This window comes from Ischnura elegans, chromosome 10 (assembly GCF_921293095.1).
Source record: "Ischnura elegans chromosome 10, ioIscEleg1.1, whole genome shotgun sequence".
Lineage (NCBI taxonomy): Eukaryota > Metazoa > Arthropoda > Insecta > Odonata > Coenagrionidae > Ischnura > Ischnura elegans.
Genome location: NC_060255.1, coordinates 46,553,376 through 46,579,962, shown reverse-complemented (window position 1 = coordinate 46,579,962; position 26,587 = coordinate 46,553,376). Strand labels below are relative to the sequence as shown.

The 26,587-nt window shown below is 37.0% G+C and overlaps 1 protein-coding gene across 2 annotated transcripts in view; it reads right to left on the bottom strand.

The window, feature by feature from the left end:
- LOC124167019 overlaps positions 1–26,587 on the bottom strand; it is a 54,531-nt gene that overhangs the window by 5,987 nt on the left and 21,957 nt on the right. The window contains exons 1-6 of one of the 2 annotated variants that reach the window (XM_046544781.1): positions 11,194–11,659; positions 9,118–9,184; positions 7,301–7,472; positions 6,433–6,575; positions 2,369–2,498; positions 14–232 (exon numbers count right to left, since the gene is read on the bottom strand). In XM_046544781.1, the coding sequence (XP_046400737.1) occupies positions 14–232; positions 2,369–2,498; positions 6,433–6,575; positions 7,301–7,472; positions 9,118–9,184 (731 nt within the window). In that variant the 5' untranslated portion in view covers positions 11,194–11,659. Of the gene's footprint in view, positions 1–13; positions 233–2,368; positions 2,499–6,432; positions 6,576–7,300; positions 7,473–9,117; positions 9,185–11,193; positions 11,660–26,587 lie in introns of those variants that run through there. The other variant, XM_046544782.1, reaches the window with a different exon arrangement.

Genomic DNA, 26,587 nt, shown 5'->3' with positions numbered 1-26,587 from the left:
AATTGTCACTCACATGTATTGACGGCACTGATCCATAATGAAACTGAGAGCTTGGTCCAGCACTTGCTGAGCAAACTGAGATGCAGTTCTCACTTCCTCTATTGCTGGTCTCCCTATGCTCTTGCTCCATCTTTGACCTTTTGATTGTGTTATTCTCTTAATTTCATCTTCTGGAAGATCACAATTTTGCTTTGCTTCTCGGATGACACATTCTCTGAACATATGATGAGCACTACAAGATATAAGTACATACATTATTATTTTTATAAGGTATATTAGACCCACTAAGCAAAGAAAATTGCAATACTCTTCATCAAATGAAGCACAGAAAAGTAGCCAAAAAATAATACCAGGTGTATACGCATCAGAAAAAAATGCTTTCAATGAAAGTCACTTGTGATTGGCACATTTGAATCTATGGATACAGTTCTAGCTTCTTGAGGTAACATGTTAAACATTTTAAATTAAATTACATTGATTTCTATTTTCTATCATTGACGCTGTGGTATGAGAAGTTTTTCCTTTCTCCTGATAGTGGAAACTATTTGGAATCTCTAAGTTCTATGTTTTCTTCAATAGGAGTTGAAAATTTGACTACATGCAGACTACAAAGGGTCATAGATATAAGTTGTCACTCAAAGGCTTGGGCTTAACGTTGTGAAATTTCACAGTAAACTATTTTCAATGAATAATAAAAACATCCACCAACCAACAGATTCTGTGACTGCATTTTGCATAGTTATCTGCATCATTAGGTCTATTAGGAAAACCTTGGTCAAAAAGTCCACCTATTATGTTTGTATTTATAATTAGATTTTGTTAAACAGACGATATCATTTGATATTCTTAGAAAACGTTGCAAAATCCACAGATAAGATTTGTTTCATGAGTGTATTCCATCAGATGTTTCATATCATCAGACTATAATCACTGATAATCAGGAGAGGACTGCTTATCTTATGTACCAAAATCATCATTGCATCTGTTCAAGGGTTGGTTTGATGCAGCTCTCCACTCCCATCTACCTGCAAATCTTTTTATAGACCAACATCTGATCATGATTTCAGATATTTGATAAAACAGACTCATGATTAGTCTTTTCTGTTTATTTTCCAAAGTTCACTCTTATGTTGAAATCCTCCAATAATCAATTTCAATATGGAGGCATAGTTGTAATATATGTACACTAGGGTGGTCCTTATTTTTAAAGTTTTCGAATTTCTTTCGGGACACCCCCAAGTTTTGGTCCATTTGGTGAGAAAATAAATCGTGTAAATTATTTTTGCAATCGGATGCCGGGAAAACATGCCGCATCGCAGTTAAAGTTTAGAAATTTTGTGTTTTTTGGGTGTTTTTCGGACATAATTTAAGATAATGTCACTCTCGGATCATTCTATCTCTTTTCTGTTTTTTACAACGACTCATTAGACATTTATATTGTATCACCTCAAATATCTTTCATTTCTGCCCATTGGTTTTCGGGATATCGCACCAAGAGTGAGCGCGCGCCACCCCAAGCAACACTTTGGGTGCCACGCGGGTTGCATACTCTCAAAATGTGTTGATCGTTCTCACCCATCGTAAAACCATAAAAATCTCTAGATAAACTTTAATTTTCGCCAATATAACCTTGAATACTATATTAATCACTGTTAACTGCCAAAAAGGGGCTTAACAGTATTGATTTATTCCCCATATCTAAAGATAATATCTAAGTGCTTCTATCTAAATTCAGTAAAAATCTGAGAGCTAACCTTCTGAATGGTATGTGAAGATGCTTCTTCTTGTATGTATTTCTTCGCAATTGTACAAGGTCTGGGTTTTCAAGTTAGGAGATTTTTTTTTTTAAAGAAGTGTAGGGTGAGTTGGGACTTCAGAGATATGTGGGGGAGGAGCGGCCTTAGGTTAGGTGGATTTCCCAGTTTTTAATGGATCTTCGACAGGCAGAGGGAGAAGTAGGTGAGGGAACGAGGGGCTAATGAGGGTAGAAGTGCAGGAGGAGAAAGGAAGGATTGGTGCACTCTCAGTGCAATATCCCGAGAACCAAAGGGCAGAAATGAAAGATATTTGAGGTGATACAATATAAATGTCTAATGAGTCGTTGTAAAAAACAGAAAAGAGATGAAATAATCCGAGTGTGACATTATCTTAAGTTATGTCCGAAAAACACCCAAAAAACACAAAATTTCTAAACTTTAACTGCGATGCGACACGTTTTCCCGGCATCCGATTGCAAAAATAATTTACACGATTTATTTTCTCACCAAATGGAACAAAACTGGGGGGTGTCCCAAAAGAAATTCGAAAACTTTAAAAATAAGGACCAGCCTAATGTACACTCATAGCTTTATTGGCTTAGCATACTCACCAGCACATACTGGCTTTGTCAGATGAGTGCGGAGGAACCTCAGTATTTGCAACCATTCTTTCATAGAACATCCCGCAGTGATCCTTCAGAGTTAATGTAGCCTTGATACAAGGAGCATGCCCAAGATATTCTGAAATTAAAAATCAATAGCTTCAACAGTCATGAGAGTCAGGGTAGAAATGACTTCCTATAGATTGTAAATAATCATGCATATATATTATTGCTCATATCTAAATAATAGGACATGGATTTTTGATAGCCACGGAGGATATCAGGGAGTGATACTGAAATTTCAGTTTGAACAACTACTGAGTTGTTTCAATGCACTGCTCAGTAGTTTTTATAATTGAAAGGATTTGATTCAAACAGAAATATGACCAGAGTTTGCCTTCCATGGTCATGGATAGACATGCAATTTTGAACCGTCAGGATTCGTCAGTACTCTTAGAACTTATGCCTTCAGCAACAGAGAGGTTCAGTTAGTCATAAGATTTGTAACACTCTCAAGAAATGCGTACTTTCATGTGCACAGTAATTCTTTTAATACTCTTAGCAAACGTGGAATTTCCTAAAAATGCGATAATGTGCTTTTTTCATCGCTTATCAAATAGTTACTTCAAGAGTCAGATTGGCACTTCATAACCATGATAATTCTATTTCATATATCCATATGGCCTTGATTTCAGTTATTGATATTTTAAATTTGTTAAAAAAAATTTGAAACAGAGAAGAAATCATAATTAAAATGCAGTGGTTAAGTTGTGTATTTTGAGAAAATTATAAGGTGTACATGTTTGAGAACATATTCATGTCAAATATGAGTATTTTATGTGACTGGACCTCATGGCATAGTTTCAGAGCACAAATAATTTTCAGTTATGACCTTATTTGATTTACAAATATTCTAGGAAGGCATAAAAATGTTTACTTGGACCCTCAATGCAATCCCCTGATTTATCACCAAGTGCTTTAACCCATTATTCCCCAGACTGCACATAGGGCTTTTAACTCCGGTTATTTCGCATTTTACGGTTAATTATGGCCTAATTAAGATTAATTTTCGGACAAAATTATTATATTCAGCATAATATATGATTTGCATAATGTTGCGTTTACGCAACGCTGGGAAAACTCCGGAAAATAAAAGCAAAAAAAAATTTGCAAAACTTAGGTTGCATATTTTATTTTTCATCGTCTTTTCTGATGAAATGTTCAGTAATATGCTGCATGGAATTAAACATAGCACTTTTAACAACATAATTATCCTTGATTTGAAAATTTGACATCTTCGCCGGGAATTATAAGTACCTAGCCTGCGGATGAAATGCTCTATTCTCCCTTGAAGGGCATGCTACGGTTTACCCCATATACATGTTATTTTTCCTAAGGTGTCCCGCATGTGGACACCAGTTTTTATGCCAAATGTCATCAGCCATTGTATTGGAAACGATTTCTTGTCTCAGTAAAGTTTTACGATCTCTGACCGAAATTCTAACTGAGGAATTGCTTTGCCCGTGACTTAGGCGTAAAATCACCACGGATTCACCACCGCACTGTCAACCCCTTTTCGGAATAGAGGCCACCTCCATTTTTTGCTTATAATCTGGATACGGTAACATGCAACATAATTATCGAGAAAATCTACCCTTCCATGCCCTAATTGTAATCGTTGATGATATTTCGATTTTGTACGGGAATCTCCGCGAATATCTTTTTGTTCTTACTATGGGTTCCATATTCCCATAATTTAAAGCAACAGCAATGACAGAGTTATCATGCCATCGCACAAAGAGAATATATTTTGACCTGTCAAACGAATAGTAGAAATCCTTGCTAGGTTTTTTGCCAAATCTCTCGAAGACATGAGTGCGCAGTTTTCCGTTCGATTTCCTCTTGCTTTTCCCGTTGAAAATAACAATTATCGCTTAAGAGTTGCAAATAACTGTTGTAACTGATGAAGAAATTATCAAAATACTTGGCAAGAATTTTCGGAGACCAGCAAAAAAATTCAGTAAATTTATTACTACCGTTTCTTCTAGTGAACTTACAAATCCTAGGCATATCACTTTCAAGTTCCACCTCTCCATGTGGCAAAAATTCATATAGATAGCCTGTAGATGAGGCCAGACACCACAATGTATAACCTTCTCTAAATTGTTACCCACGAATGAACATTTTAGCTGTGTACCACCTGAAATATGGAACCATTCAGTTAGGAAAATTCCTAACTGAATGGAATTTTGGTTTAGTCTATTGAGAAAAAGTCCAACTTTCAAAAATGTATCACTTTGTGTAGTTGAGAATTATCGGAGAGCTGTCGATATTTATTTAATTCATCAAACCAAGTCCTCGTCATAAATTGCCTCACAATTGCGACAGACATCTCCTCTTGGCTTGTCCAGTACAACTTAGTGCGTGGTAATATATGATACCTCGACGATTCCAATTATTTTTTTATATCTGCCTCATCTGAGTAAATGTATGGTTATTTATCTCCTCAGCGTAATTATTGAGTAGCTCAAAATTAATTCAATTAATTTTCCATTGAGATATAAGTGACGGAGCTCAATTGGTGAGTGGCCTCCATACTGAGTAATAAGTGTTTCTATTGCCTTTTTCACATAGAAATTTGGGACTCCTACGGAGGTAGATTCTATTTTTTCACATTTAGATGAACCACTGTTTGTTCTCTGCATCTTTCACCTGGGCGTGCGCGTTTACTGGACGATTTTTCTTTTGATAATGCTTGAGTAAAATGTGATTTACCTTGCAGCACCTCCTGCAATATTTGAAATACTGAGAAGATGTAATCCCCATTGTAGTCCCAAAGTTAAGAAAATATTATACATCGCCTCTCCTATCAATTTATATTCTTCAGCTACCTTCTTGGCGCTTCTTATAAAGTATACGTCTGAGGCGTAGACATAACGGATAAAATTTTCTTCAATTTTAAATCTGAAGGAAACCCCTAAATAAATTATTTAGCAAAAAGCCGAGCAAAAACTATTGCGGTATGATTGATATAATTACTGGATGAGAATTAAAGATGCATTTCAGAGGACAATTTCACTAATACGAACCTAACTGAAGCTAGATTATTAGCCTTACATGACCTAAGCGATAGAAGAAAAAATAGGTAACTCAGGATTGCGCGGAGAAAATTCCAATGAGCGACTAGAGGAACGCTCCACCTTTCATCACAATCCTGCTTCAACTAATAGGTTCCTCACCCTCTCATTCTACCATCTCTGAAAATGAATGCATCTGAAGCTGAATTTAACGTCTACGAAGTAATCCTTTCACTCAACGACATGGGAATGACATTGCCCTGTATCGGTTCCACGTGTGCACGCAACAGTTTGACTCCACGAAGTACCAGAGTGTTCGATGTAAAATTCGTACCGATGGCCATGTTGGAATTCAAGATGCCATTCACCCTTTACTATGTAAACTCACAACCTGTGAGTGCCAAAAATGCATCTAAACTGCCTCCAAAAGACTACGTTGTCGATTAAAAGCCAAATTGACGATTGTCGTTATGCTTTGAGACAAGCCCTCTGGTCTACCATAGAATTCCCATCGTTGCGTAAACGCAACATTATTTACAACAACCATATTTACACCAATAACGACGAAAGTTCGTGACAAAAATAAACATGATGAATATAGAAGCTTAGAACTAAGAGAAAACATTACCTCTAGTAAGATCACGCAATAAATCTTTGTAAAAAAATATTTACAGTTTGTAGTGCTTCAACGCTTCGAAATAGGCAAAATTCGAAATAAAATAAAAATTATTATTTTAATGAATATTTTTCCAAAAATAACTGAATAAGAGCGAATGGTATTTCAGGAATTCAGAAACCCTGAGAAAAAATTATCCTGAGGCAAAGGTTTTTTATAATAATTTCAATTCAATAATGTTGCGTTTACGCAACGCTGGGGATTAATGGGTTAACGAATGATGCTTCAAAGAAATTATTCTCCCTTCATGATTATTTTGTGGCTCTTGAGTTATTTCTTGAATTCACATCATGCTCCTTTGGCCAGGGTTTGTTACCAACCTTTTTGGTATTGTGATTGTGTACAAAGAGCCGTCACTGAAGCAAGTGCACCTCCAGCTCCCTTCTCAAAAGCCTCTCGCCTGTCCTGACTGAAACAGCGCCCAGTATAGGATCCAACACATCCCACCAGCTGCCTCCATGTTCTTAGAAATTTAGAAGGAGAAAATTTTGAATTGAGGAAAACGTTTCAGACGAGGGTAACAAAGGGGTATTTTGATCTCTCCTTCCCAGTCATAATATGTTCTCTTGCATGGGTTCACATTAACTTAAAGCACATGAAATACTTTCAAATAAAATAAACTAGCATAAAACCTTCAAAAAGATTATCAATTTTTTTATCATGGATAAAAGTATACCTTCATATGAATGGTTTCAAAATATTTGGCTATGGGTACTTACAATAAATAATGCTTAAAGCACAAAATGTTTATGAATTTAATATGTTTGCTATGTTTTACTTCATTCATGTGATGCTTAATTTACATTTTAGCATGGTATTAATTTGTTTTCAAATCTTATACTTGGATAGACCCTGTTCTGCATAGCCCATTCTTTTTGGAATTTCAGGGAAACCCCGATATATGTAGGTTATTCATATCTAGTTTTTTAAATGTTTTCCACAAAAATATTTCAGAAGATGTTTTATTAGCACTAATGGTTAATTAGTTTATAACAAACATATGATTAAAACATGTTAAATTAAATGTTACCCAAGCAAACTAGTCCCCAATATAAGTGTATTTGAAACAGAAAAAAATGAGTCCAAAGCTATCACTAATGGTAAAGAAGGAAAAGGGAGAAATTTTTGCAAGGGAAATGGTTGAGAGACTTATTTAACCTTTCACATAAAAAATTTTAAAAATCATACTTGCAAACCCGGTCTATATCTGCCATATTGTCAGGAAAGACCAAATCTGGATCTCTGAGGAGAGGCTCTGCTAAAATAGTGCAGTGTCTGGTTTCTTCTGGAGAACATGACCTCATCCCACCTTCCCTGTGTTCCATTTTAAGTTCTTCAAAACATGCTGGTGATGACAATGCTGGGAACATTATAGGAAGAGAACTTAATTACAATGGAGAAAATCATAATTTTTAAAACCTTGATTTTCATTGATCATATAATAAATAATAGAAGGGTTTTCTTTCTCAGAAAGCTAATAAGGATTAACTTTTTATCCCATTGTTGAATGAAATAATATCTCAAAAATTTAGAAATTCTATATGGTTATTGGAGCAGTCTAAGGCCATGTCCAAATGAGTCATCTTCACTACTTGTGCAGACTCCTACTTTTTTGAAATCACATTATCAATTGCTAATGGCTGTCTTTGTTAATAATAGGACATTTAAGTGTGATTTCATCATAATTGAGAGTACTTTTTAGCATTGAAGATAACATCTTTGTCATTTTTAAAAGAGCCATGTTTTTTAAACATATTTTATTCATGGGAATAAAAGCTTTATTAGTAAATATCATTAATGTTGCTGTTGGGTTAAAAAAATGACCATACCAATTAACTAGATAGGCTCTCTAATTTTGGTGAAAATTTCAGAGATTAAATAATAGCTTAACCCTTTGGCTTTAAAAGTTGATTATATCTAACCAGATGCTGTACCCATGACAGAAAAAAACCAGAGGTGTAGCAAGGGGAGTTATAGAGCTCAGCTGAATATGGTTCCTAATTATAATGGATAAAATTGCTCAGTGATCAACACTATTTAGTTGATATAAAACTTTGAATTAATTTTCTTGGCAACTTCCTTAATTATTACAATATTTATTTGACTTCACTATCATTGTATGACTTCCCAGTCACTGTATTAGTACTAGAAGAGACTAAAATAAATCCAACCACACAAAAATTAAACAGTTTTAAAATATTTTTATTTGTTATATCTTTTCAGTCAAAATATAAATAATTTTTTGAAACCTTAATAACTAGCTTCATTATTTATATTTTCTTTGAAAATTGAAGAAGATATTCTTCTCTAAAGCATAATTTTTAATTATTGCAAATCGCTAATTGTTGATGTAAAAAATGATAGATTCTTTCAAACAGATATAATGGTGCTGCTTTTAATATTATTTATCTAAGTTTCACTACAGTGTTACTATCATTACAAATTTTTACTAGGTACCTGTAAAAATTTATTTCAAGAGATTGAAATGTAAGTTAGGAATCTTTCTATTTTACAAGAACTGAGATTGGTTAGAAGAAGTGAAAGGAAAATGCTTCGGCAGAATAATATTTTCTTGGATTTAGTAAATCATTTTATATTATAACATTTTGTCAATGGTGTGGGTTGCATATTTTCTATTTCCAATAGTGGCATAAATATCTCCACTCCATCGTGAAGTTCTTAGAACTGCCCTTATTTTCAAAATCTTGAACACAAGATACAACTCGTTATATTATTGATATCTACATAAGCGATGGAAACAAGCTTTTTTATTAATATACATGATTCATGTTCGGAATTATGCCTATTTTAACATCCGCAGCCAAAGGGTTATCATATCGCTAATATGAATGCAACGTGAATAAGGCCACTATTGCAATGGCGAGTTGAGATGGAATGGGATCCAGCCCCAATTCAGTTTCCCGCCGCTTTCAAAGTTGGCGCTCCGCGCGGCACAGGCTCGCGGGTGGCCCCTTTGCCTTTGGCGGGCAGACACGGTTGCTCACCGAGCAGAACAGCCGTCGTCGCTATCAGCCACTCACGCCTCGCTGATTTTGGAACACGCCCCTCCATCTGAAAATTACCGGAAATCATGTTTGTTTCAATTCTTTACCTCAGATGTCAACCGCTTTATTCGGTAGCACAATATGTAACTAGTTATTTCAGGTGCCACCTGAATGCAACATTTCGGTGTTACGCACGCGATCTGGCCGCACTATCGTAGAAAAAATCCTTAGGCACCAACTTAAAATGAATCTGTTTTTATATTCCATTTCCATTTTAAATGTTTCACTTATTAACCACTTGCATTTATAATTACCGTGGATTTATTTTCTTGGTGACTTCATAGAATTCCTTTAAGAAAATGATTTGTTAAAGTAAAATTTTACCTTACCATTATTAATTTTTTAACTTATTTACAATTTAAATTATTATTACATTATTACTTTTTTAATGCCATCTTCATTCAATATTTTCGTGTATTGGTTTATGTTCCGAACGTATACCGATATTTTAGCTGCGAGAAAAATATGTAGAAAATATCTTTACTTGAGAGATATGCATAAAATTTTGTAAATGTTACTCTATTTCCCAAATATTTTATACGTAAAACCAGAAGTTTTGGAAATATTGAGGTCTGAGTGGTGGATTCTAGGTGAGCTGACATCGAGAGTTGAGCTTCATAGGACAAGATGTTCATTGGAAAAAAATTGGCGCGGAGAGAAACTTGCTGTCATCAGGAATAATGTACTCTCAGCAGCAAACCGTTTTGAACAATGATATAAATTGCAAATTTATTCTGATGTAAATCATAGTTACTTAAATGCTGCGATGCAGCAAAAATTGCATGACAGTGTGAAGTTGAGAATTGAAGGAACGAATACCTAAATGTATTCAAATGAGATGGCAAAATATACCTTTGTAATTTTTCTCCGGCTCGTTTGACTACGCTAATAACTGTGATGCATCAATGTATTGTCCCTGGATTTGATTAGCGTAAACAGAACTCCAATTTTACGGCCTACGTGACGGACGGAGTGAAATGTACCTACTAAAGGAGATATTTTCTCGGTACACAAGTGATGTCGAAATTCCTAACTTAAGTCAGATGTTGCTAGACGACAAACAATCAGATAAAATGAGTCGCATTCAGAAAAGAATTTTTCCGACTTCAACACAAAGTGCCTGAGAATTTGTTACTACTTTCTTGCGAATTTTTAAATAATCTAAAATGCTTTAACGTTTCCGGACGGGGTTTGGTATAAAACTCATTATCTCAAAGCAAAAATGATTATCTACTTAATGGTAAATTTTATTTTATTCAGCTTCAGTAGATGACATGGTTGGGATCACACTAAAATTAATTTGAAACAATAATGTTCAGTTTTTTAGTACCATTTATTTTCTCTGTATGCTATACTTGCCATTAAAAACATTATGGCACAATTATCATTGTTTAAGAACTGTTTTTAGAAAACTCAGCGCATGTTCTGGCTACGCCTTTGTAATGTAGCGCAATGGACACAAAACGGAAACATTTCGCGCCGAAACCGTGGCTTGAATAAGCTTTATTCGCAATAAGTTTTTCACATAGCAAAATAGCTCCGCTAATGCAGTAGCCTCTTTAAATATTTGCGATTCTTTCAACTTCACCAATCCTAGAGAATTTTACTCTATCTTTTTATGTGAAGAACAAAAGACGAATGCGGTGTCGAATTCAAAGAGAAAGCCTCCAAGTAAAATGTCATTTTCCAAGTAACATGCAGAAAATGCTTTCTCGCTCCTATATCAATAGGTACGAAATAACTACTCGACTAAAGTTTTCTTTTTCATAATAGAATCCACAAATATCACCCTACCTCAATAGCTAAAATATTACCATGGCACTCAACAGGTTGTGGCTCCTAATTCTATCCTAATCAATCACTTTGATTTGGAGAATAATTCTTGTGAATGGTGTCAATTAGTAACATTAATCCCCGCATCGACTTAGTTATCTCCAATGATGCTGCATTTCAGGAGATGTTATGCATGCGATGAAAGAGATAAATGAAACTTAATATATACTACATTATTCTTACGTTTTCAAGAAGTCAACAGCCACTCATGACAGCCACTAAGAGAGATCGGGACATTTAAGTCCCTTTGATCCAAAATCCGAAAGGCACTGTCCAATGTATGTCAACAAAGATCACTATCAAAAGAATTTAAACCACGCCGAGGACGAACTTTCACGGCACTACCAATCCGAACGGATGCTCCATTCTTCTTTACAGCGCTGCATTTGATCACGAGGAAGTGTCAATCAATAATCGATGACGTCTTCGATTAATCTGTTGTCCTTCACTACGATGCTTGTGTACTCCAAAATGTACTCGAGAGCTGTGAATCACTTGTGAATCGCAACACCTTGCCGAACTGATGTTTCCGCACGAATCGTGTAGGGGGCACTCACGCTGCCGCTTCGAAACACTTCCTCTCGCGGCCGCTGGCTGGTCGGCACTGGCGATCGAGGCACAATATGGCTTCTCGCCTCACGCAACGGCGGAAGCATTTCACGCTGTGCTGACCGGCAAACAAAGGACTTTCACTCGCCGGGAGTAAAAAGAGTGCAAGTGACGCATCCGTGAATGGTCAAGAAAAAAAACAACATCACTTTTAATCTTTCGCACCCATCGTTTAGAAATCCAAGCTGCGCAAGGTGAGAGTCTTTCTTTTTTGGGCGGAAAAATATTTTATGAGTGCTGACGATGAAGATTGGAATCCAGTGGTGACGAGAAGATTGGGGTAGTATTGGGGAATAATTTTGGAAGTGGGAAGCTTATGGGGAGCGTAATAAATATACGCAGTACATAATTAAGAGCGAAATAGAAAAAAATTTTGGCCTCTGGCTGAAAAATTTTGTATTGAAAAGTGCATTTTGTGGGGGGATCGTGGTTATCTAGGTGGTGGACTAGGGGAGACATCCTTTTCATTTCTGGAAAAGTGGAAAGGATCCTAATCTTTTAAGTAGCTTTCCCATGGAAGTGTTTGTTTAACCAGCTTTAAAAAAACTATGAGTTTGAAAATAATTTATAAATATATAAAATTCACTTGTCAACACATATAGGACCCCTGACGAATTTTCGCTGATATGTATTGCATAACATCAAGGTGTCGCGGAAAGTAATGAGCCCCAAAATAGCGATATTAATCCGCCCCTAGAATCGTCGAAGTACTAATGAAGGCATCTCCGGGGGAAGCTAGGGATCAGAGGGAATCCCACGGCAATCCTTGGCGATAATATCGAATTCGTTGAAAAATTAAATTATTTCTTTAAAAAATTGTCTTATTGTCAAAAAATGAAGGACATAACTGAGCAGAATAAAAATACTGTAATTTAAATTAAAAAATATCACCCAGAAAAACTGATCAACATGTAAAATGTCTTTGAATTAGACTTCTTGAATGTTGAGTTCAGTATCTTAGAATTAACATTTTTGACTGAGGAGTTACAAAATGACAGTATGCGTAGCTAAACAATTAAAAAATAATACTAATTCTATTACTAATGGAAGGTTGATAGATTCACATCTGGACAAACTCTTTCACGATAAAGAACAGAATATAAGGATGGCAAGGAGACAGGGGTGGTGAAGGATTTGGTGCTTTCCCGGCGAATCTTGTTTATGAAGTCTTCTCGGTAAATCAGCCAGGTCAGGATGGACATTGCTGCCAACGTTTCAATGGCCTTCTCTGCCATCGTCTTCAGGGCGAATGAATGAAATCAGGCCGGCTGATTTCCCGAGAAGACTTCATCAGACAGAGGTGGATTAAAGAATAATTTTGGGGGTAAGAGATATCTGTTGAGTATAATAAATATGCGCATTACCAAATTCTGAGCGGAATTGGTAAATTATAGTTCCTCTGGGTGACAATTTGTGTACTTTTAAATTAATTTTGTTGGGGTTCGTAGTGGTTCAGCAGGTAGGGCGTTCGACTATTGATCGAAGGGTCCTGGGTGCATATTCGGACGAACCCTTTGGACACCACCAAACTGATCCCCTCTATCTATTTAACTGCGTGGTAGTCGAAAGGAATCTATCAGTTTGCAAAATTCGAACGCCTATTACTTAGTCACGGTGAGCTCTGCCCTCATACATACCAACAGACATTCAATTGATCACTGATTTTGAATTAATTTGGTGTTTACATCCGCGTAAGTTTGCGGTCTCTGAATTATTAAATATAATAGATGAATAAATTATATAGATGAATTATTCATGATCATTATTTGAATTACGACAATTTTGTGTCCTTTTATTGAGATGGCTTCATAAGCAATTCGGAATTTTAGTCAGGATAGTTAGTTGACGAAACTGTTGGGAACTTTGCAAAATAAATTTGAAAAAAGTGGCCAAGAAAACTAAAACATACAAAGATGAAGCTTAGCTTCAACATATGACGTGATAGGCCCCCGTAAACTTAATTTACTCTGGGATTTGCGGGGGATATATTACCACCTGTTCCTCTTCTGGACATACCGCTACAAGAAGAGGTGTCGAGCTAGTGAATTCTTCTCGGACTCACCTCCGGGTTAGTGACGGAAAAATGTCGGTCGTAATCGATTTTTCGAGCAATCGATTTTTAATCGAATGTTCCTAGCTTAAATCAATGGCTTTTCCTAGAAAACCTTTACGCAGATAAGTTGATGATGTCACGCGGGGTTTATTTCCACCTGTTCCTTCTCTGGACCTACCGCTACAAGAAGAGGTGTCGAGCTAGTTAAAACATAGTGCGTCGGCAATCCTCGATGAGAGTATTAGTCGCCTTTCAATCAGCGAGACAGAATCTTTCCCGTCCTCGGTTCCATTTTGGCAGGAAGCCGATTGTTCCTCGCTCCGGTGACAACAATGGACAGGGGACGACAGATTCTGTGACGCGTGTCCCTGCCGCGCGGCGTCGCGTCGGCGTGCCTGTCATGGCAGCCCGGAAACCCACGCCTCTCCGAACAGCGCCCCTACCGGATCGAATTTCGGTTCCATTAAAAAGCCTTGCCGCGAAAATAACGATCCGATGCAACAACATGCAAGGTTGTGGGCTTCCCTTTCCTCCCTTCTTCGTTTGCATGGCTGGTTGTGCTACGCAAGCGCCCCCATTATGTGTTGCAGCTCCCGGATGAAGGCATGGGCGAGCATCGAATGTGTATGCATGGTATGCATGTACTCGCGCGCTGGACTGAATCGCTGTACTAAGGTCGAAACGGGAGCCTGAGGGAGCGGTGGGTATGAAAAAAACGCTTTCCCAAGGTGTAGACGAATCGAGAAAGAAACAAAACGTGTCATGCTGTGAATTAGTCAGAGATGTTTTCCAATCACATATTTGTTACAGTATGTTTTACGTCGCTCTTTTAACGAGACTAAATGCAATTCATCTCTTAAGAATTAATAATTCATATCGACATCATTTTCGCGTCGCTCTGGACCACAACACTGTTGATGAAAGTCTCGTTACCACAATCTGATAAAATTGATTGCGGTCCATGGGGACGCAAAAACCGTGATTTATTTTTTATGAATCAGTGATTATTTTAAGTTGCAAGGAATCAGAAAAAAAGGCATTAATAAATTGATACAATTTTTTACATATTCGTGATTAGAAGACAACTATAAACAAAGCAAAGAATAAAGCAGACCGGTGCAAAAATGTTGCTATTAATTTAAATTAATTTAACATTTGCTACTTAAACGTGATGGATGAGCTCCATATCTCATTAATTCTTCAACCTGAAGGTCTCGAAGGATAGGTGAGGATAGAGCTCAGCCCCGACTAAAGCTGTCGTGCGAAATTTTTAACATTCATTAGTTCTTTCCCCTAGGCCACTCGTTAGTCACCCTATTTATACTTTCTAGCGATCACCCTACTTTCCTTGTGCAATTTTTTTCACGTCACTCTACGATTAGTTTTGTTTGTGAAGAACATAAGGCTTCACCCGGGATTTGAAGCCGGCAACCCTAGATTGTAAGCCAAGCGCACTACCTGCTTTACCGTTGGACTCTCTGTTAGGGATCAAATATAAAGTTTAAAATAATAAAAAATTGCCTCCCTGTTAGTGTCAACAATCTCAATTTTATACTGCATATTGTCTAAGCTTCCTGAAACTCTCCCTTCCCCCAAATAAATGCGTTTCTTCGCCCGTCTAGTATATTGTTAAAAATTATATTATGAAGGGTTGGCGAAAAAAGAATTTTTATTATTGACCTTCATCCAGCAATCCACTCTTTAAGTAGAGCATTTAAGTATTAAAGGCTATTAAAATTCTAATTACGAATAAGTTATTGGTAAATATGATGAGCTTTTTTAACTATGCGTATGGTATATAAAAAATGCATACTCAAATTTTGTACTTTCGATTTCAGAATTTGGTATAACGCTAATAAAATCTCCAGACCAGATAAAAAATAAAAAACGGTGGTCAAGAATTATTCTGCATAATTTAAAGCCTGGCATTCGTGAGGCAATATAGGTCCGCAGGAGGTTGATGGTTAGGAAAACCATTCGTCCGCCACAACCTACTCTTAAGACCAGTATGCCAGGGGGTCAGGTTGCTTAACGCTTCGCGATCCTGGATACCTCATTTTACAAACAATAGTCTGGAATTCTTCCGGTACGAACAAGTAGGTAACCACTTAGGCGTCCTAATGTTGTACAACTCTCTCGTTTCTGTCGAGAGAGTTAGATCTATTGACGCCGGAAAGTTGCGCATGGGGACATGATACTGAACTCCTGCCGTAAACTTCGCTAGTAAAATGGAAAAAGTCGTTGTGGTTGGTGTATCGTTAAGGTTCATACATAGATACTAAGTCAACTATATTACTCAAAAAACATGTTTAATCATCAACTTGAATTAGTAAACCTAGGAATCAAATCAGCAAGGTCTCGAAATTTTATAGCCATGAAGGCTGTGAATGTCTCTCGGGCTTCCCACCGGGTTATGGGCTCCATTTCTGTCGATGCGTCGCGACGCTCAGTGGGATAGAATCGAAAAAGCTGGCCAAAACTTCAAAATCGATTTTTTTGAGCTAGGAAGTTGAAACTTCGCATACATATTCCTTAATAAATTGTAAATAACTTTCCAGATTATTTTTTTTTCCTGTGCCTTCACGTTAAAAATATATTTGAGGCCAAATTTGAACAAATTTAGCGAAAAACGACCACCCTCTACTTTTTCTGAAAATTGCCAACTTTATCCTCGTGCGGTGGTTTCATGAATAGTTTAATTGACAAAACTGTTATGCCATTTTAATTAACACTCCTTAACATTCCATTTGGAGGGTTTTCAAAGATTTTGTTTCATCATTATTCAAAGTATTATAACAAAATGTCGGAGCCTTTTTTCATTCAATTTTTTACACAAACGTAGAGAAAAAGTAGTTACTTCCGCCTAGTTACTTGTATCACGTCGTTCTATGAAGCTTCTACATTTTGAATCTAAAGTAAAATCTTGAACCCACTTGCAACCCCGAATTTTACATAGTTAAACGTCGCGACGTTACCATTAAAAACTGTTACATCCTCCTCAGGGCTGATGCCGGGTGCTCAGGTTGCAGGCTTAGATACAAACTGAGTCAGGTCGGGCCGGTTCTGATTGGAGGAGCCAGGAATCAAAACCTTCTTATAGCCATGAAAAATTCATTTTCATGGCTTCGGCCTGGTGATTTTGACGACAGAGCCTGCAAATTCACAAAGAATTTCGAGGCAGTTCATTTCGATTTAATCAAAAGTTGACTGTTAAAAGTGACTGTTTCATATTTTTTCCATCATGCTCTATTGTTATGAAATATCGCTCTTAGAATGTACAATACAAACTGTTATGCCATTTTAATTAACACTCCTTAACATTCCATTTGGAGGGTTTTCAAAGATTTTGTTTCATCATTATTCAAAGTATTATAACAAAATGTCGGAGCCTTTTTTCATTCAATTTTTTACACAAACGTAGAGAAAAAGTAGTTACTTCCGCCTAGTTACTTGTATCACGTCGTTCTATGAAGCTTCTACATTTTGAATCTAAAGTAAAATCTTGAACCCACTTGCAACCCCGAATTTTACATAGTTAAACGTCGCGACGTTACCATTAAAAACTGTTACATCCTCCTCAGGGCTGATGCCGGGTGCTCAGGTTGCAGGCTTAGATACAAACTGAGTCAGGTCGGGCCGGTTCTGATTGGAGGAGCCAGGAATCAAAACCTTCTTATAGCCATGAAAAATTCATTTTCATGGCTTCGGCCTGGTGATTTTGACGACAGAGCCTGCAAATTCACAAAGAATTTCGAGGCAGTTCATTTCGATTTAATCAAAAGTTGACTGTTAAAAGTGACTGTTTCATATTTTTTCCATCATGCTCTATTGTTATGAAATATCGCTCTTAGAATGTACAATACAAACTGTTATGCCATTTTAATTAACACTCCTTAACATTCCATTTGGAGGGTTTTCAAAGATTTTGTTTCATCATTATTCAAAGTATTATAACAAAATGTCGGAGCCTTTTTTCATTCAATTTTTTACACAAACGTAGAGAAAAAGTAGTTACTTCCGCCTAGTTACTTGTATCACGTCGTTCTATGAAGCTTCTACATTTTGAATCTAAAGTAAAATCTTGAACCCACTTGCAACCCCGAATTTTACATAGTTAAACGTCGCGACGTTACCATTAAAAACTGTTACATCCTCCTCAGGGCTGATGCCGGGTGCTCAGGTTGCAGGCTTAGATACAAACTGAGTCAGGTCGGGCCGGTTCTGATTGGAGGAGCCAGGAATCAAAACCTTCTTATAGCCATGAAAAATTCATTTTCATGGCTTCGGCCTGGTGATTTTGACGACAGAGCCTGCAAATTCACAAAGAATTTCGAGGCAGTTCATTTCGATTTAATCAAAAGTTGACTGTTAAAAGTGACTGTTTCATATTTTTTCCATCATGCTCTATTGTTATGAAATATCGCTCTTAGAATGTACAATTTTCATTAGTACTGCATATATTTTTCTCCGCTTTTTATGAAAATTGATAACCCACAGTCTTACGATTTTTTGGTGTCCTCCTCTTGCTCGTTCCCTTCGTGAGAGTTAAATCTATTGTCACAGGAACGTTAAGCATGTGGACGTTGATTGTAAACTCCTATAATAAACCTGAGTGAAAAATTTTTTAGTCTTAGCATAACTTTAACGTTCACTCTCATCTGGTATTCTCAAAACTTCAACTCATCAATAGGTAGGCAGCGATTCTTCCGGGTTTCCTTCCGCGTTTATCCGTTTTGCTGGACAATATTTCGCCAAAGTTACAGTTGGCGCAATATTGTCCAGTAAAATGGATAAACGCGGAAGGAAACCCGGAAGAATCGCTGCCTACCGTCATAATCTCCGCGGTAGCCTACTTGGGAACTTCAACTCATCAACTCGAATCATCAAACCGGAGGCTATTCAGAAAGGTCTCTAAATTTTAGAGCGATGAAAATATATCTAGTACTATGTACGAAAATACCTGTAAGCCAGTCAAAATTGCTTCACCACGGGACATTTTCAGATTCAGCGCATGTACAGGAATCATCTAGCGAAAACTAAAGAAAACAAACATCGTAGTTAATTCGATTACGTCACTTTTAGTAGTTATCTTGTTTAATAAATCACGTACTTGCGTCACAACATGAAACCCTCCGATTTTAGAAAACCTCCGATTCGGATTCAGCCACAAAAAACAGAAGAGGAAGAAATTAAAATTACCAAAAAACTTTCGTATCTAGAAGAGTATATTTTGACTGGACAATTGATATTTTTTCAAAGAACGCTACTGCAAAAGATTTTTGTTTTCGGCCGATATTTATTCCTTGCAATGATGAATGTTGCGGTAATCGAACAAACCTGACTGAAAAACGACCGCAACTATCTCTTCAGCGAGGTATAAATATAAGATTATTCTCCTTCAAACTTCACTTCTGACCTGAAGATGATGGCGGAATTCCGGTAAAGCTGTCGTCATCAGGAATCAAACAACGCGGTGGAACCCCTAAAACATGATCGCGTCGACGTATAGCCGCGGAAGCCTTTGCCAAAAGTTTTTTCAACGTTTAAACTCCATTCTTGCGAAATTTTCGCGGCTCCATCCCCCCTTTGAGCAAATATTAAATAGTCATAATATTAGAAGAACTTCCCTTCAAACCCAATAAATTGTTTTTGGTACTAAATACGTGACCTATATAATTTTTTTTTCAAATTATAACTTCCTAAGAGCTGCTATAATTATTTATAAATTTCTTAAACTTTTGATTTCACTCGCCTTTTCTAAGTTGAAATGCCACAGCCTGAAAGACCATACGTTACAACCCCCCTAATTTTGACTCTGGTTACGCCCTTGCTCAAATGTGCGACTTCTAACTTCCGCGACGAATTATATGAGTGAATTCTCCTCGGGCTAACCACCGGGTAAGTGACGGAAAAATATCGGTCCTAATCGATTTTTAATCTAAATGAGCCTCGGAACGAATGAGATATGTTTTTCGGGTCTCCCTCCGTGTGTACCCACTACTCCGTGCAATATTTCGCCAGTGAGGTCCTTCAAGTCCGCTTAAGTGTCGATGCAGTTTATGGCCTTCCTAAAATGCTGCCAGTTTGGCACATTTACGTTTGGGATTGTTGTGATTGGTCATAATTATCAACCGTATTTTTTCATTTGAAAAAAAAGACGCATTTGTTTTTTGTCGAAATTTCAAAACTTTGAGGAAAATATTTTGGCAGAAGATAAGATTCAATTTCAAGAAAAATAACACCCTCTGCTCTTTAAAATACCTGTTTACAAATGTATGTTGTAGAATGCGCTTTAGAATAGTCAGGGCGAAAGTTGAACACTAAGTAGTGTGAGTTATTAGGCCACATAATGAATGGCGAAAGCGAAAACTAATGGGAAACAATCATAACCATGCTCCATTTGGATTGGTTCACCATCAAAAACAAACTTTCTTCCCCGTACACATTTTATCTATGTATCATATCGCTCATAATTTTATCCAAAAACTACCCTCGAAGCCTCCAATTTTCTTCTTGTGAACTCCTCTGTCGGAAATGCTATTAAGTATGGCTATGCATGAGTTTATTATGCTTACACTGAAAATGGCAAGACAATTGCACAATTTTCAGACCAGTATCAAGTCATGGTAAATAACCAGGCAAGCTGCAGTTTTCCATCCCCTAAGGAATTAAAGTAAAAAAAGTAATAATAGCATTCGCTAACATGGCTATTTAACCCGGAAGTTGCTTGGATAGGTAAGGCTAGAGTTCGCTCCAGACTGAGCCACAAATGTGTGATATCACACAGTCAGGGGTCTTTCCCTGTGCCACGCCGCTGTGTGGGAATTTTTTTTGTTTGGGGTATCCAAAGGTTCCACCCGGGATTTGAACCTTGTGCCCCTCGATCAGCAATTCCCTACTTTCTGAACTACGATATTTTAATAATGCAAACTAAATTAATATCTAATATAAATCTTGGAGTTTAGGTGTAAAAAATGAAATGCAAGTTTTTCCGAAGTTTCGTTTTTTTATGAACCATCAACAGGGCTTATAAAGATCTTAAATCTTCGCACATTAATTTAAGATATGTCAAAATTCTAGTCTCTTCTTTCTTGTTAATTTACAGATGAATATTCCTTTTTTAAGGGATTTTATAATTATTTTACTTTTACATATATTTTGCACGTTTATTTAAGGTGTGTCAAAATTCTAGTCTCTTATTTTTTGTTTATTTTCAGCTGGATGTTTCTTTTTTTTAATTACATTATTATAAAACATTATTGATCTTTTATTATGTTTTTATATCAGGAGTATACACTCATTTTCATTTTAAGCCCTGATAATTGTTTATAAATAAACCGAAACGTCGCCAAAACTTGCATCTCTATTTTAAGACCTACAAATCAAGATTTAAAGTCGATATTAAATCAGAGGTCAGGGAAATGAGAAAAACCTCAAATTATAAAGCATTAATTCGATTAAATGAAAGTTGTCCAACTTCCTCAACTGTGGCGACGGAATGACCCATTATGATTATAACGAAATTTTTGCCTGAAATCCCTCAATGATTGAGATAATGTGTGCCTCAATGCAATCCTTTTCACGCTCCCGTTAGTCATGTTGGGCGCGTTTGGATCGCGTGTTGACTCGGCTTTCGATCGAGTGGATTCCCGCGGAAAAATCGACTCAAGCGATGGGGAAACCCTGGGGGCGGTCACGGTAATTAGGCCCACCTTTGTTCTGCGGCTCCCGGAAAGGCGTTGTTGCTTTTTTTGACCTTTGCACCGGGGAGATAAGCGAGGAAACGCTCCGAGTTGACTGAACCCTTTCGCTCTTCAATAACTGAACACCCGTTGTCATCGCATCGCATGTAACAGCCTCACGCGTTACATTATACGGATGTTCTATGCAGGGGACAAAAAGTATTTCGGCCAAGTTGTGCCACCTCTAACGGTCTGCCAGAGAATCGGTTTCATTTTTGATGGCATTTTATTCTTAAGCCTAATTCCGACTAGGGAAATTAAAATGAGCGTTGGTAGGTAGAGGAGGAACAATGAAGTGCTGGAAATGGTGGGTGAGAAGAGGCAGCTTCTAGATAAGATGCAGTGGAGGCTTAAGGTATGGATGGAGCGAGTACTTTGCCAGTCATCATCATTGGTCAACAATCCTAGGATTGGTTTGACGCAGCTCTCCACTCAGTTCTCCCATCAGCTAATCTTTTCACACGTACGTAATTGTTCTCTTTCACATCCTTCTTTACCTGTTCCATATATTTTGCTCGAGGTCTTCCTTTTCCGTTCTTGCCTTCCTCTTGTCCCTCGACGATTGTCTTCATCAGGCCTTCATGTCTCAAGATGTGGCCTATAATGTTGTTCCGTCTTCTTGTTAAGGTTTTTATGAGGCTTCTCTTCTCTTCTACTCTTCTTAGGACTTTCTCGTTTGCCAGTAGGGGATGTTAAAAAGAGTGTTAGAGGGTATAATGTTAGGTAAACGAGGGACATGAAGGAAGGATCAAAGCTAGGGAGGGGGGCAAGCTTTGGTTGCTCAAGTTGTAGGTAAGATTTAAGCATGGAAAAGGTGAATGAAATCAACATTTTAAGGAAACAGTAACAGCTCTTGTTTAGTTTTTAAATTATTTGTTTGAAAAAAAATATTATTTTCCTTTAAGAAATTTTCAATTTTTGCCTCTGGGGGGGCAGCTGCCCCCTCCTGCCCCTCGCTGGGTACGCCCATGACAGGAAGGAAGATAATATAATTTTTAGATAGAATTTAATGAAGTAGGTCTTATTGTGAATTGAAGAGGGAAGTCAACAAAGGGAGGGGAGACTACCAGAATACTTCTCAAATAGGGGAGACTAGGGAGGACTAGGACACATTTTGGAATACAATTTTTTGTGAAAATATTAGCGGCTTAAATCAATTTTTTGCAAGGCTTAATTGCCTTGACCCTTCTAAATTCCATAGAAAATTTCTCGAGAAATTATAATCGGTGAATACTGTGGAATTTAGCATTTACTGAACATATGACATTTGTCCCAGTCCTCCCTCATTCCGGGAGGAATGGGACGGTTAAGTGGGAGGATTGGGACACTAATTTAAATGTGCAAAAATAGCTATTAAAATAAGTGATTATTTAGAAATACATAAATGATAGATATTTAGTTATTCCTGATCATATTTATACGATTTACGGTATCAGTAGTAGATGTAAACAAGGATTTCACTCTTTCAGTGTCTTTAAACAACATTGGAGAATTCAGTCTCAGAACAATATCTTTTTTCTCTATGAAACTAATGTCTTCTTGTTGCGCGAGGAAGATTTTTAAATTGGCTCCCCTTTTTCGCATGAATTTAAATTATACTCATCACCATACCCATTACCGAAACCTTTCCCTGGGTAGTACAAAAGAGGAAAACTATTCCACTTATCAGATTACCTACTTTGAAAAATTACTCTTTCCTTGTCCTTGGAAGCAAATGCTTTCATAGCATGTCTTGATAATGCAAATTTTGATGATTTCTTTACTCTTGCTACCTTTCTCACACTTTTGCCTTCATCACAAACCATCTTCACAGCTTTCAGAATGGTACAATTTGGAACGGGTACCATATCTGGATTTTTTCCCTATTACCATTCTGGATAACTTATTAGGTATAATTACCCAATGCTAAAAATTAAAATGCCTTATAAAACAAAACTTAAAAAATAATAGTGCTTGGAAGGAGTGGACCACTGTCCCATTCCTCCCACATATCTGATGTCCCTTAAGGATCTGACCTCCCTTAAGGGTATTTTTGTATTTCACATGTATTATTAGGTTAAAAAAACAGCTAAATGTTATTAAAATTATCAGTTATAAACCAAAAGGCCATGCATTTTCATCAGTCCTTCCACCGAGAGGAAGTCATAATTAAAATAATAGAAATTTAAAGTTAACGCATCTCACGTAAGTTTCCAAAATTGGTGTGAAAACCAATATCCTCTTCTTAATTCAAATTCAGAGAAGTGAACTAGGAGCCATTAAGGAGGAAATGCAGCTACCGCTTCTCATACATGTGAGAAAAGCAAAAGCTAAAAATTTAAACCAAGAGAGAGAAATTTGAACTGTCCCATCCCTCCCGCTGCCCCATTCCTCCCTTGTTTCCCCTACCCCATGCAAAAGTGCCTTTATCGGTGGAATATTTTTTATAATAATAGGTAGATTTATCAATATTTGGAGGGCGTGGTAGACTAGTATGTAGTGCGCTTGTCTGCTGATATATCGGTCCCGAGTTCGAATCCCGTATGAAACCTTCAGGCATCCTTTTATATTATCCTCGAAGTGCGAGTTGCCCTAGGGAAAGGAACGGGCATCCCTCACAGAGTGTGAAATAATCATACGCCATATGGATAATTCTTTATGAAAGTTTAACCTCAATTATCCCAACCAATCCTCGAGTTGAATTAGCGTGAATGTGAATAAGTGAAGATGAATCTTATGTGATTCGTAATAATTAACCCGTGCACGAGAAAAGGCGCCAGCTAGGATAATAGAAAGGGAAGAGGGGAAATGGTGGATATTTTTGGCTAAGGGTTGAATAAAACGTTTTAAAGTCATCAAACCACTACTGTATGTTAAACCTCATTCCATTATCCAGCGTGATTTACGCATTGGGTAGTTAGGCTGCAATTATTCCATACCTAATCTGTTAAACTTTAAAAATAATACGCCTTTATCAGATTGAGGCTGAGAAGTTCCTTCTTCTATGTAAATCTTCTGGCAGTTTTCCCTCTTCAATTCACTGTACGGCCTACTTCCTTTCATTCTATCAAACAATTCTATTACGAGGGCGTATGAAATGTTAGGTCTCTCAATTTTTTTCATAGTTAATGAGATTTTTTTCATAGAACTTCCATCTTCTTCTTCTTCTTCTTTTTACTATCAAAAGAAGACGACAAATGCGACGAGTGGAAAATCTCTCGTCGGAATTCGGCGAAAGAATTATATGTTTTTAGAAAGGAAACCGGTTTTATTGCAAACTGATGGTGAAGAGACAAAATTTATTGGAATAGATGAGTCGTGGAATCATGTAGGTGTGGTAGCTATAGTTTTGTCTTCCCAACCTATAGACCAAGGTTCAAATTCCAGAGGTAGCAGAGATTTCTCAGTGATTCCCAAACCCCTGCTTCAAATTTTTGTGGAGGACATTTCAAGTACAGCTCTCCGTCCGTCGTATGAGGCGTTAAACCGTGATCCCTTGGCGCCGTATTTACGGAGAAACTAATGCCGACGAATGGTTTTTACCCACTCTTCTTTCCCAACTCTTTACTTTGTCCCAAATGACCTAAGCTGACACTCTCCTTCTCCAAATTACCTAAGCTGATATTGTGTTTTTTTCACTTTGATTAACGTTAAAATGCGAGGTCTGTAAGAATATTACTGGGGGATGAAATACGGAGGCTTCGCTTGTAGCCAAGAGATTTTTATTTTTCCACACTTGTTCACTCGTTTAGTTATTGGTACCCATAATGATTGGACGGAAACAGCGAGCTAAGTCAAACACTTCCTCTCACACCCCATCCCAAGAATTAGAATTCCAATGCGCCGCCACCGATAAATCGATACGTGGGAAGCGGATCGATATACGGAAAAATATCGCGGTCGGAGTCTTCTTCATATACCTGCCATCGTAATTGGTATTTAGGAAATAAATTTTTGGGAATGAGTTTAAAGCAGATACATAATTTACACTTTTTTAAATAGTGAAGGATAAACCGAAGAAATCATTTAAAAAATATTATATTTATGAGACAAAATTCCTCATGAATGCCGTATCCTTTTGTGAATTTTTTTATATTGACTCAAGTACGTAATTTTATTTTGTTGATTTTATTATGACACTTTCTCTTAATTTCATCTGTGTTTCGTAACATAGCTTATTTTGTGGATCGCCCGTTAGCAAAAATATGGTGTGATATGAGAGACCAAACCAAAAACGAAATCAGGTTCAGAATGTTCCGAAAGCTTTGCTTCTTAAGCACTTTAACCTTGACTTTAGTTTTTTGCGTGACCTTTGGCTTTCCAAGCTCGTCCCCGAACGAGAAAATTACCACGTTGAGGCTGTAGATGGTGCCTGATAATGGTCCCTTCAATCCAAAACGAGCGGTGCTATAAATTTTTATCCCAACTCAATCGTTATTTGATGTTTTTATAGACCCTAAAACCCCGATTTCGGTCGAAATGACAGACTTTGTCCTTTTCTGCAACATAAGTGGTCAGCTATATTGGTATTTTATTTATTTTTGACTTGCGTATTGATCTATGTTTGAATTTTTATCACAGTGACTCTATCGCCTTAAAGATATTTTCTTAACCGCTGTTGACAAAACTGCTTGAATGAAGCCAAGTACACCGTCCTATAATATTGTTTGCTGCCTACGCCCCTACCTAATTATACCTTTGGTATTATCGATTTTATTATCTATTCCCTTTCTATACTCTTAATTTGTCAATCAAATACTATTAATATATGTTTTCCTTGATGGTTTGACATCCCACCAGCTGGAAACATGCTTAGTCTTGCTTTAGAATCAATTAAGTATGGTTGTAATGTTTCAACGGTTTAAGCAATAAAAAATCAAACGTTTCTGATTCCCAGTTCAACGAATATTGAATTAGTAAAGTTATAAATGGCCTTATATTAGTTTCATCGACTTCGAAACGATGCCTTTTTGAAAAAAGGTTACCAATTACCTTGTTTTATCTCAAGAGGACATAAATAAAATTAAAAGAACAAAAGGGGAAAGCGTCTTCCTGACTCTTTTTCTACCTATAATTTAGGGGTGGACATAAAATTGTTCCTTGCCTCTTAACTTCCTTTTGTGACCTCACCTTATGTTTATGGCTGTAGGCGTGAGCATGGATGTTCTGGGAGTGTCTGGGAACACCCTAAGGA